The 13,159-nt window shown below is 36.9% G+C and overlaps 1 protein-coding gene across 2 annotated transcripts in view; it reads right to left on the reverse strand.

Moving 5' to 3' along the window:
• CFAP69 (cilia and flagella associated protein 69) overlaps window positions 1–13,159 on the reverse strand; it is a 72,985-nt gene that overhangs the window by 4,356 nt on the left and 55,470 nt on the right. Inside the window, exons 16-20 of one of the 2 annotated variants that reach the window (XM_045828023.1) lie at window positions 11,104–11,185; window positions 6,640–6,832; window positions 4,977–5,114; window positions 4,313–4,389; window positions 2,924–3,121 (exon numbers count right to left, since the gene is read on the reverse strand). In XM_045828023.1, the coding sequence (XP_045683979.1) occupies window positions 2,924–3,121; window positions 4,313–4,389; window positions 4,977–5,114; window positions 6,640–6,832; window positions 11,104–11,185 (688 nt within the window). The remainder of the gene's footprint in view (window positions 1–2,923; window positions 3,122–4,312; window positions 4,390–4,976; window positions 5,115–6,639; window positions 6,833–11,103; window positions 11,186–13,159) is intronic. The other variant, XM_045828024.1, reaches the window with a different exon arrangement.

Genomic DNA, 13,159 nt, shown 5'->3' on the forward strand with positions numbered 1-13,159 from the left:
CAGAGGGGACTGAAGTCCCAATGAGAACGGAGCACTCACCATTGTTCCCTCTCAACCCGGTCCCCACATACAACGTCACAACCCAGCGACTGTGGTGCCTTGCGCTTGTGAACACTTAAGGCTCCGCCCCTTACTGTAACTGGTGTAACCAGACCAAAAAAAAAAAGAGAGATGGCTCAAACAGAAGAACAAATCAAAACCCCAGAATCCACCCTTTTGAGCGATCAAGAGACAGCTAACCACCCTGGCTGGCGTAGCTCAGTGGATTGAGCGCGGGCTGTGAACCAAAGTGTCGCAGGTTCGATTCCCAGTCAGGGTACACGCCTGGGTTGCAGGCCATGACCCCCAGCAACCACACATTAATCTTTCCTTCCTTCCTTCCTTCCTTCCTTTCCTTCCTTCCTTCCTTCCTCTCTCTCTGTCTCTCTCTCTCTCCCCCTCCCTCCCCTCTCTAAAAAATAAATAAATAAAAAAAAAAAAAAGAGATAGCTAACCTATCAGATGCACAGTTCAAAGCACTGGTGATCAGGATGCTCACAGAAATGGTTTATTTTGGTCGCAAATTAGATGAAAAAATGCAGGCTACAATTAGAGAAATGAAGAAAAATGCAAAGGAAACCGATAGTGATGAGAAGGAAACTGGGACTCAAAACACAGTGGACCAGAAGGAAGAAAGAAACAACCAAACAGGAAAGAATGGAGAAATAAGAATTCAAAAAAAAATGAGGAGAAGCTTAGGAACCTCCAGGACATCCTTAAACATTCCAACATCTGAATTATAGAGGTACCAGAAGGAGAAGAGGAAGAGTCAGAAATTGAAAACTTAATTTGAACAAATAATAAAGGAGAACTTCCCCATTCTGGCAAAGGAAATAGGCTTCCAGGAAGTCCAGGAAGCTCAGAGTACCAAAGAAGTTGGACCCAAGAAGGAACACACCAAGGCACATCATAATTACATTAGCCAAGGTAAAAATGAAGGAGAGAATCCTAGAAGCAGCAAGAGATAAGGGGACAGTAACCTACAAAGGAGTTCCCATCAGACTGTCAGCTGATTTCTCAAAAGAGACCTTACAGGCAAGAAGGGGCTGGAAAGAAGTATTCCAAGTCATGAAAGGCAGGGACCTACATCCAAGATTGCTCTGTCCAACAAAGCTTTCATTTAGAATGGAAGGGCAGATAAAGTGCTTCTCAGATAAGGTCAAGTTAAAGGAGTTCATCATCACCAAGCCCTTATTTTATGAAATGTTAAAGGGACTTATCTAAGAAAAGAAGATAAAGAAAAAGCATGTATAGTAAAAGGACAGCAAACTCACAATTATTACCAACCACACATAAACAAAACCAAAAGAAACTAAGCAAACAACTAGAACAGGAACAGAACCACAGAAATGGAGATCACATGGAGGGTTAGCAACAGGGGAGTGGGAGGAGGAGAGAGGGGGAAAAGGTATAGAGAATAAGTAGCATAGATGGTAGGCAGAAAATAGGGGGAGGGCAAGAATAGTATGGGAAATGGAGAAGCTAAAGAACTTATGACACATGGACATGAACTAAAGGGGGGGAATGTGGGTGGGAGAAGGGGATGCAGGGTGGAGAGGAGTGAAGGGGGGAAATGGGACAACTGCAGTAGCATAATCAATAAAATATATTAAAAAAAAGAAAAAGAAAAGGCCAAAACTAAAGAAAATAAAGGAAAGAAAACAACTGACTGATAAAGGCAAACATTCAGTAATTGTAGTGGATCAACAGACTACAAATTTAGTATGAAGGTTAAAAGATGAAAGTAGTAAGAGCAAATGCAACTACAGTAATGAATTAAGAGATACAACTACACACAAAAAGATGTAAATATGAAATCAAAAACAAATGTTGGGGTGAATTAAAGAAACAAAAAAAAATAAATCAACAATAACCGACATACGGACAATAGCTACTCTACAGGGCAGACATTATGTCATTCAACAGAACTAATGAGGCAGCAGAACTTCCAATAGGGCTACCCCACTTAAGAGCAAATAAATGGGTTAAATGGCAGCATCCACACAATAAAAATTCTTAACAAAACTTTCAGCAAGGAGGTATCTAAAACAGAACAAAATTCATAGGTGCAGGTAGAGTTCTGCTAGGCTAAAGATGTAAATTTTAATAATTGTCTATGTGAAAGGAGTGGGCAATAGAAAACACTTTGGAAATCACCTTAAAGGGTTTTAAATATTTAATTGCAGCTGTAAAGGATCACCACTCGTAAGTGGGGAGTCTAGGTCATCTTTGTGTCTGTGGACAAATTAATTTAAACAGCCACAACCTGTTGGCTCGAAAGCTTCCGAGGTGTCAGTTTCCCACCTGTGTAAAGTTTCAGACAACTGGCTTGTATTTCCCTCACAGGCTCTTTCTGCTTGGCTAAAGCCAGAGACCAGTTACCTCTGGACTTAGAGAACGCTCCGAGTGTGCAGGCACTGCAGTGAGGATGCCGCTCATCGCAAGGTGGTTGGCCTACCAGTAAGGGCTTATCGCTGGGGCAGGGACAAGGAGCAACTTTCTCAGTGAAGTTATACTCAGAGTTACAGAGATACACCATTTGCCAGAATTTGCTAAATGTACACATTTAAATAGCCAGCAATTTTGGAATTCTGTTTGACATTTCAAAACAGGGAAGTGTCTCAGGTGTCTTTACCTTTTGAAATGTAAGCCTGTAGTAATCAAATCACAATGCCATGAAACAGCACTGAATATAGTAATTGAGTATTTTAAGCTCTTAACTCCATCCTGATTTTAAAGACAGTGAAAGTAACGTAAGAGAAAAATACAAAATACTTTAAGTGCTGAAACATTCACAAGTACGGCAAATATATCCTATGGAGAAGTTCAACTAATATATACAATGAAATTATCATCTTGTGAGTCAGTGGCATCCGTGGCTTACTTTTGCATATACTTTTTGTTCATTTTGTACATCTTGGCGTGCTTGGCTTTCAATCATCTCCCTTTGCAGAGAAGCAACCATGTTTCCAATATTTTCTGAAGCTGTTGTAATAGCTTCCAAAACATTTTTATCTGAAGTGACTGGTATTAACCTTTCTAATTTTATTTCTTCACATATTTCACTCCATATTTCTCCAATCTGTTATAACAAAGTTTAAGTTTAAAAAAGTTAAATTAACTGAAAATAAAAGATACAATTTTAGGCAATACTTTATTTTAATTATTGTTCCCAAGTTAACGCTTACCAAACCAGCTTTTCCTAACTTACTCCTTAGGAATATTCCGAGGTAGGAGCACTGGGAATGACTTGGAGAACCAGTTACATATGAGTTTTCAGAAGTAATTGACCAAAGGCTTTTCAATGATAAGGCCTTCACAGACGAGGCTCCACTGCCTCGGTCTAGTTCCCTGCCATCTGCCCTCTGGTTTACAGTCACTCTTTTCACAGCCGCAGAAACTGCTGCTGTAGTCTCATTCTCCTGCACTACTGACGTTTTTCTTCCTGCAGCTTTATATTGAAGGGTGGTGAGTCGAGCTGAATTTATAGGAACGCAGGAATGAACACAGGAATCCCTGGAACCCTAGAAGCTAGCCACCCTGAGAAATAGGGCCCTGCCCCGCTTCACCTTCTTGCTAAAGCAGCAGTTGGATCTCAAGCTCTCAACTCCACGGTTCTATCAAGCTGACAGCTCCATAGCATATTCTGGGCTGTCTGCAGATTAAGGTGCTTGAGTACATTTAAACTTAAAGAAAAATTTATATATCCAGGATAGGACATATAAATTCAGTCTTATTTTCACTTGAAAATAGACGTTTATTCATTTACAACATTCAAATACACAGTATATTAGTATTATTAGAAGAAAATATTTACTTGAAAGACATCCCTGAAACTTCAAAAGCATTTATTTACTAAAATATAACCAGCAAGGTAAGCAACCTAGTATCCTTTAATTGATATTTGATCATCATATAGTGATAATACTTTAATAAGAATTAATAATTTATTTTAATAAGCAATTCACTTAATTCTAGCTTCTAATGTTTTATAAAGAGGAGAAATTATATTTTAAACATTCTGTGAAGCTTCTTAATAGCTCTCAGTAGCACCAATCTTCTTTCACAAACTAATAGTTGGATGAAATCTTACCCCATTGAAAACACACAATTATTTTTTGTATGCTTTTTTGAATAGTATCAAATACAAAATGGAAAATAAAAATCCATAGTTCACATGGGGGAATGCGTACAACCACAAACAGATATTTTATTTCCCAACTGATTTTTTTGCCATACTATATTTTAATAACAAGGTTAAGAAGGTACTCACTTTAAAATCAAGATATCTATGTATTATGCAAAGGGTGACAAAATCTTCAGTAGACAGGCCAGGTAAATTTTCAAAATCTGAACAAAAATTCATAAAGAGAGACTTACTTTAACAGAGCAAGTGATTAAAAAAATATATATATATATCATAAAAAATGCAAACAGTTACTTTTGAACTCTTTTTGTTTTATGAAAAAGTTACTTTGTGAGCTTATGACTTCCTCCAATAACAAACCTGCCAGGTCGTCCTCATCTAGTCATTAAAGAGGAATACTTTCTGTGCTCTGTGGTCAGGCATGATCCGGTACTGTGGGAACCCGAATGGTGGGGACTTTTTTTCTTCCTTAAAAAAATCAAGGACTTAAAAAAAAAAAAACCTTAGGTGATTTAGAATCTAGTGTTTAAACCAAGTCATCTAAACTATCTGCCTTTAATCCTGGCTGCACACTGGAATTGCCTGAGGAGATTTAAAAACACCACTGTTCCGGTCCCACACACCCTGACTTGATCAACCAGGGGTGCAGCCGGGACACTGGGATAACGATGGCACAAGCATTTATCTGTATAAAGGGACTTTTGTTTATCATCTTTGAAAAATGGGCAAAATCAGCTTCCATACTCGGCAGAACAGAGAGGCTCTTGTGAATCTGAGAGCAGCTTCTTACCCAGTTTGCCCAACACGGCATAAATCTTCGCTCTGATGTTCTCTGCCACGTCCATGACGGCGACCGTCGGGCAGTTGGCGGGCAGGGGCATGACTTTCTGCTCTTCTTGAAAACTAGTAAATAGAGGTCTCTTTGTGTCTAATAGTCAGATGTCATTGAAACATAGAAGCAATAGGTAAAAACCATAGTAAATTAACTTAATTTTGAGATTTCAGTCCAGACATCATAAATACATAAAAACATTATATAACACAGTAAAACAGTGCCTTATAGATGGTTACTCTTTTGAAAGCATAAGTAACCTGTGGTTTCTTTCCCATTCCGTGGCAAAACTTATAGCTTTCATTTTTATCATCTAGTAAAATATGAAAATTTCACAAAATTACTTTTTAAAGAGTGAAACTCTGATGTAACTTTACTAGCTTTGAAATCCAGATTTTGAACAATGTCAGTTTCACAATAATGTATCTCCTTTGCTTTGGGTTTCTATATATTATGCTGTAAATATAAAAACTATTTTATGATGTGACAGATCAAAACTCAGACACAATAAAACCAGATTGAAGATAGAAATCATCAGAAGTTAGAGCATAAGTATTTTCATTTAAAAATAAATAATACTGCCTCGGCCAGGGGGCTCAGTTGGTTGAAGCATCACCCTCTACACCAGAAGGTTATGAGTTTGATTCCTGGTCAGGGCACAAATCTAGGCTGCAGCCTCCACCCCCGACTGGGGCCCGTATGGGACGCGCTGATCAAGGTTTCTCTTTCACATCAGTGTTTCTCTCTCTCCCTTCCCCTCTCTCTCTAAAATCAATAAGTATGTCCTTGGGTGAGGATAAAAAATAAATAAATAATACCAACAGTTTAGATGAAACCAGAGTAAGAATATTAAGAGGTTTAGAAAATGTAATGTAGCACTGTGGAATATATAAATGAACTCTAAATTCTGATACTGTAAACTTCATTAACTTCAAATCTAGTAATTACAATTCATGAAACATTTGATTTACTTTAGAAAAGTTTCTTCATATAAAAAGTAGATTATATAAATATGAATCAACAAAAATGTACAAAATACTATAAAAATTGTTTTCAAGTACTCTATTTATATCCCAAATTTTATTGGTAAATGAAATACTACTGAATCTACTTGTAAAAGCAGGTAACCCAAAGAAACTTCTTTAGGAAGTACTGTCAGTTTTTTTAAGTTAAAGAATATAATCAAATACCATTCCTGAAAATTTCTATAAAAATATGAATCTGCCACTAAAATGCTTAAGTTTTATGATAGCAAGCCCCTGTGAAAGAACTTTAAACAAAGTCCTTTTCTAATATCTTATTTTCTTCAAACTAAATTTATTAGAGTAATATTATATAAGTTAATAAAACATTATGTAAATTATTAATAACACTATATAAGTTTCAAGTTTGAAATCCTATAACATATCACCTGTATATTAGGCTGTGGGCTCATCACAAAGTCCAGTCTCCCTCTGGCACCAATACAGCTGGCCCCCCTTTAGCCTCTTGTCCTGCCCCCATGCCCCCTCTGGTGACCGCCACACTGTAAGTTGTGTCCATTACTTTACTACTCTTTTAAAGATCTCTTTTTAAAAGTATGCATCTAATTGCTTGAACTAATGACTATAAATACACTCACCAATAATCATTCCATGTTTATCACGTTTTACTCCTAATTCTTTTTCTTCCTTTCTCCACAATTTAATTAAAAGGCTGGCAGCTGTTTGGTCCTTCTTCCCCCGCCAAGTATTGACATGAGCCGCAGTTTTGGGATTATCACAAAATTCAACCATTATTCCAAGTATTAGATTACAAAATTTTTTTTGGTTCAACTTTTGCAAGAAACAGAAAAAGAAAAAAGGTGCAATATATATTAAGACTATTACCTTAAAAAGAGAAACATTTGTATTAACAAGTTTATTCTAAATGATTGCCTTATACAATCTACTTAAGTATGATTTGTGCTAATTTACCATTAAAACAGATGTTAACTGCACTGGCCAGTGTGGCTCAGTTGGTTGGAGCATCATCCCTTAATTGAAAGGCTGCAGTTCGATTCTGGGTCAAGGCACATACCTAGGTTGCGGATTCAGTCCGCAGTCGGAGTGCCTATGGAAGACACAACCAATTGAAGTTTCTCTCTCCTTTCCTCACTTTCTAAAAGCAATGAAAAAATATCTTCAGTGAGGATAAAAAAATGGCAGAACAGATGTCCATTGTAATGAATAAACTTTCGAACAGTGGAAATTTAAAAAAGAAAAAGAAAAAAGATTCAATGTAATCTGATGAAGCTACAAACATACATCATGACCAAAAATGTAATTGATCTGGTTGGCTAGGAAAAAGAGAGAGTGTAACAGTAAGTCAAGATGTCCATTTTAGGGGAGCAAGGTCCACCGTGCTGTATACAAGTCACTGTAGCTACAGGATCTTTCCAATTTATATACTTTAATGTTTGTAATGCTTCATAGTAGTTGCAGTCTCATCATTACTAAGAACTGATGGTAACTGCAAGTGATAGTCATATTTTCACATATGAAAATAACTCTAAATGAGGTATAATTTTGTATTTTGAAAAGCAGCATCCATAAGAGTATTTAAGAATTTAAGAAACATTTTCAAGCATATTTCCTTTGTTAAACTAGTTTTCAACAAACTAAAATTTAGGTAGAGAAAAGTGACGCAGAGCAATGGGCTCTGCAGTGATGGCTTGTGTGTGACACATTTTTTAAATGGTTAACTCTTACAGTACACTGCTAATAGAACAGAACAGGAAACATGTAACCTGTTGTTTGAATTATAAACATTATCAGTTTCCTCTTTGGTTAAATGAAGGCAAATAGTATTTACCTGCTTTAGAGAGTTACTACGATGAGTTATATGAAACTACCTGTCACATAACAACCTCTCAGTAATATTTAACTACTATTAGCAACTATTGCACAATGAACAAATATTGGGCTGGCCAAAAAGTTTATTTAGTTTTTTCCATATGATGGCTCTAGTAGTGCTTAGTTGTCTTCAACTTCATTTGAAATAATTCTGTTAGATTGTATTGTGACAGCTGTCATATCAGCGTGCATTAAAAAAAAAGCCTTATCAAAATTGGTGAATTTTTGTGTAGCCATTTTAATATTCAAGATGGAAGAAGATACACAGCATTTTTGGTGTATTATGCTTTATTATTTCAAGCAAGGTAAAAACTCAACTGAAATGCAAAAAAAAATTGTGCAGTGTATGGAGAAGGTGCTGTGACTGATCAAATGAGTCAAAAATGGTTTGCAAAGTTTCTTGGAACTACTGACAGTTTGTCTAAGTAATTCTTTGCTGTGGGGCTGTCTTATGCATTGGAAGATGTTTAGCAGCACCCCTGGCTTCTACCCACTAGATGGCAATAGCAGGAGATAGCCACCCACATACTAAAAAATATAATCAATAAAGTTGTTGGTGAAAATGAAAAATGTGTCTTTTTATTTTACAGAAAAAGCTAAAAGGACTTTTTGGCCATGCCAATATTTTTACACATTATGTTAAGCAGAACTATCAATAAAATGAATTTTTTATTTCTATACTCCACTTTTAGGAGAAGGGTTAAAGTTAACATAAAAACTTCATTAAAGAATGTTTGTAATTATAATTTAACTTGATTGGTTCAAACTATCCGACCATGTTATATGAAAAAGAGACATTTATGAAGACACAAACACTGTAGATAGGACAATGACACCGCAGTCCCCTTCAAGGTAGGCCCCTTGGGACCTCACACAGTTCTCCCAATTGCCATCAGCTGCCCTGTTCTGTTCTCCTGAATCTCACTGATGGTCTGAAATCTCTCCCCTTTCAAAGGTGATTTTAGTTTTGGGAAAAGCCAGAAGTCACAGAGAGCCAAATCTGGGCTGTAGGGGGGCTGAGTCACCTAGGTGATTTGATGTTTCGCAAAAAAAACCCCCCAAAAAAACCCCTCTGCACGAGATGTGGTACATGAGTGGGCACACTGTCATGATGAAGCTGCCAATAACCAGTGGCCCATGGCTGCAGACTTCTGAGTCATCTAAATAGTTTCCACAGAGGAATGTTCAAGCTTAGTGCAAAATCCGATGTAGATTCATTGCTCTACTCATGCAGTCATTTTGAATGTGACAGCCACACAGTACACACGGTTACTCATTGGCATCTACAGCCCCCAGTGACTAGTAGAGTGAAGTTATCATTGTTCCCATATGCACATTCTACTCCACTCCCCTTGGCTGTCAAGTTACATCAATGTCCTGCAAACTGTTCTCATTGTATTAGCAATGGCTGAACTTTTTCTGGACAGACCTTATATATGTATATACACATACACACATATGTGCACATGTGTGTATGCATAAACATAATCACTCCAAACCTTCCCAATAGAGTATGAGGTAGACAGTGTTATTTGTTTTAAAGAAGTTGATATCTGAAATGTTAAATAAATTGTTCAGGTTACACAGCTAACAAGCAGTGGATTCCAGCCTATGCTCACAACTACTGTGCTATATGACTTTTCCTACCAGCCTTTGCATCTTTCCATCAAAGAAATCCTAATTGTGAATGAGAGTGAACACAAATGAGAAATGTCTTTGAAGCCTTCTATCTAATCTTTAATGATAATATAGAATTTAAGTATTTAATATATGTAGACATATTTAATACAACTCCTCACTTCCAAATATTCAGGTAAAAGAGAGGTTCCAGGAATATGTGCCGAACTAATGTTGGGACTTTGAGAACCCCCTGACACATCACCATGTGCCTCTGGGCATATCTGTACTGCACTCAGAGAAACATGGTGGGCTGTACATCATTTAGGACTACATTAGTAGAGCTACACAGATTCTTCTGTATATGTTCAATCTTCTGAACTTTTCAAGGATTTCTGGTTATGACTCATTCCTGTTTATCAAGGTGGGTTATTTTAATTATTACAATTATTATTCACTTAATTTTGTTTGTAGTGTTTTACATCTAATAAAATCTTATCCCTAGTACAATTAACTTTTTAAATCCTTATCTGATGGCATGCTTATTGATTTTTAGAGAGAGGGGAAGGAAGAGAGAGAGAGAAACACTGATATGAGAAAACATCATTTGGTTGCTTCTCGTATGCACCTCGACCTGGGACCAAATTTGCAACCAAGATATGTGCCCTGATCCAGAATCGAACCCTTGACCTTCCAGTTTATGGTATGACACTCCAACCGAGCCAAACCGGCCAGCATACATTTTTTAAATGTAATTTATTTATTTTTTCTCCTAGTTGAGTTTTTAAAAATGATTTTTTTCAATTACAGTTTACATTCAACTAATTTTTTTTCAGAGAGATGGAAGAACTCATATAACTTTAGTACCTTTGGTATGTCAAAGTAGGTTTGTTGTTCTGTTAATAAAATCAAGAATGGTGGCGATCGACAGTGACGCAGCAAGAACTCTGTGACAGTATCTCCCAAAGTTCTATGAAAACAAAATTATCTCTTTCTCCCCACATTATCCTGACTATGGGTGACTCACTTCTCACTAAGGCCAGTAGGAGGTTACTCTGCGGATAAATCAGGGTCTTTGCCCATCCTCCCAGCTGCTAACTGGCAACTGTCTGTTCTGGAAGGCTTAGTATGTTCCTGCTTTTTCTGTAAAATGGTCCATGGCATACTAGCTTCCTCACAGTACCTCCAAATTATACACAGTTCTTAAAAATGTTGATCTTTACTCCTTTCGCTAATGTGGCCCTTAACTTTTAATACTACGAAAAGAAGCTAAAAGTTATTAATAAAAATTATAGGTTTTGATATAGTCTAGCACTTCACAAAGTATTTCTTTAAGGCTGGTGGGGGGAAAACCATAAAGCAAATTCCCTGCTGTCATGTGTTTGAGAACACGGTCCTAAACAAACTGATTTCTTCACTGGAGGAATTTTCAGAGCCTTCAATGTGTAATACAAATCTCCAAGAGGGATTTTGACTAAAACAAACATCTGAATACTGTGGGGACACATTTAATTACAGAATAATGTTTTGTGGTACTCACTTTGGAAAAGTTAATAAAGATATTTTTGTTTCACAACTGTTATAATCATACTTACTGCCAATAAATCCAAAAGAAGAAAAATGCCTTCTTTTTCAAGAAAGTAATCCTCTGAGGCATAACAAGCCAAAATGCAGCACCTTAAATAAAAAAGGAAGCTATTCATTTAACAAGGACTTACTGTTAAACTAATTTGTCAGGTTATTTCTATCAAAAGTTTTTTCAAAGTATTTTTCTTCATTCCCTGAACTCAAGTAATTTTTTTGCTTAAAAAATGAATTTTGAAGAGACTTTGTCAGTGTAGCTTAATTTCAACTATTTTAAAACCAGTGTCATTTCTTTCTCATAACTGCCTATTTCTTCTCTATAGATACAATATGCTCCTTTGCTTTCATGATATTATTCTTAAAGGTCTCCTCTGGGTTACTCTAGTAACTGTTTCTTCAAAATTTATCCATTCATTGTCTCTTTCACAGGGTTGGTATGACTCATTTGATGACTCTTAATTTCACCTTATCTTTGCAGTTAAGATTATCCACTCAGGTGCCTGCTGCTTGAGCCTGTGCAACTGACAGGGAGTGCAGGGTTGAAGATGCTGCAGGGACTACGTTCAGTGTTTTCCTGGGTGGGGATGGATCCAGGCTGAACAGGCCATTGCTGCTGCTGCTGCTGCTGCTGCTGCTGCTGCTCAAGGATAACAGGCTGGCCTCTGTTCTCTCTCCCAGGCCTGCTGGAGTCAACTTTGTGTCATTCCTATTTCCTATGGCTATTAATTATTTATGGCTCAGTATTAATTTAATTATTTAATATGGCCCCTTCTTTAAAAAAAAAAAAGAGAGCCTTGTTTCTCCTGCCTGTTTTTTGATGGGTGTGTGTGTGGTGGTGGTTGGGGGGTTGGCGCATAAAGGCCATCAGCTTGGCCGTTCCCACTCAGGTGGTTCCAGGTTTTACCACCTCATTTTGTTCCTACTTTTGACTTAGTACTTGCGGGTGCCTATCATGGGCTGACTTCTACCTGTTTAATTCACAACAATTAGAACAAAAGAAAAAAAATACAACACCCTCCTCTGTCCAGAAATTAAACAATATACTTTTAAATGTCCCAAAGGTCAAAAAAGGAAATCACAATGAAAATAAGAAAATAATTTAAACTTAATGTTGACAAAACAGAGCATACTAAAACACAGTTGGAGCTAAAACCACATGATTAGAGAATTTACAGTCTTGGCTATACTAGAGCAGAAGAAGGTTGACAATCTATGATCCAGGCATCTGTCGCAAGAAACAGAAAAGGTAAAACTGAATGAAAGAAAAGAACATAGAAATTAATGATATACAAACTAATATAAAATAGAATCAACAAAGCACACAAATGCATTCCTTGAAAAGGCTAATAATTATCGATTAACTCCTGGTGAAAACCATCAAGAAAAAATAATGGAGAGAAGGAAGAAATGACTAATGTCAGGGAAGAAAGAAAAGGCATCGTGTATCCTGCAGACACTGAAGATACCAAGAGGACATTACATATGACCACATGAAAGTAAATTTGAAAATTTAGACAAAATAAACAAATTCCTGCAAAACATTTTTCTAAAAAATGTATTTTATTAAGCTATTAGAGTTGTCCCATTTTTTCTCCCCTTTATTCCCTTCCACCCCCCTCCCACCAGCTTTCCTCCTCCACCCCGCCAACCCCAGTTCATGTCCATGGGTGGTACAGGTAAGTTCTTTGGCTTCTCCATTTCCCATACTATTCTTAACCTCCCCCTGTCTATTTTGTACCTACCATTTATGCTTCTTATTCCCTGCACCTTTTTGCCCATTCCTCCCCTCCATTTCCCTGATGATATTCCTCCATGTGATCTCCATTTCTGTGATTCTGTTCCTGCTCTAGTTGTTTCCTTACTTTGGTTTGTTTCTTTTCTTTCTTTCTTTCTTTTTTTTTAGGTTCAGTTGTTGATAGTTGTGTTTGTTGTCATTTTACTGTTCCTATTTTTGAGCATCTTTTTCTTAGATAAGTCCCTTTAACATTTCATATAATAAGGGCTTGGTGATGGTGAACTCCTTTAACTTGACCTTATCTGGGAAGTGCTTTATCTGCCCTTCCATTT

Source organism: Phyllostomus hastatus, unplaced genomic scaffold (assembly GCF_019186645.2).
Source record: "Phyllostomus hastatus isolate PE091 unplaced genomic scaffold, TTU_PhHast_1.1 phas_scaffold_78, whole genome shotgun sequence".
In the NCBI taxonomy this organism is placed as follows: domain Eukaryota; kingdom Metazoa; phylum Chordata; class Mammalia; order Chiroptera; family Phyllostomidae; genus Phyllostomus; species Phyllostomus hastatus.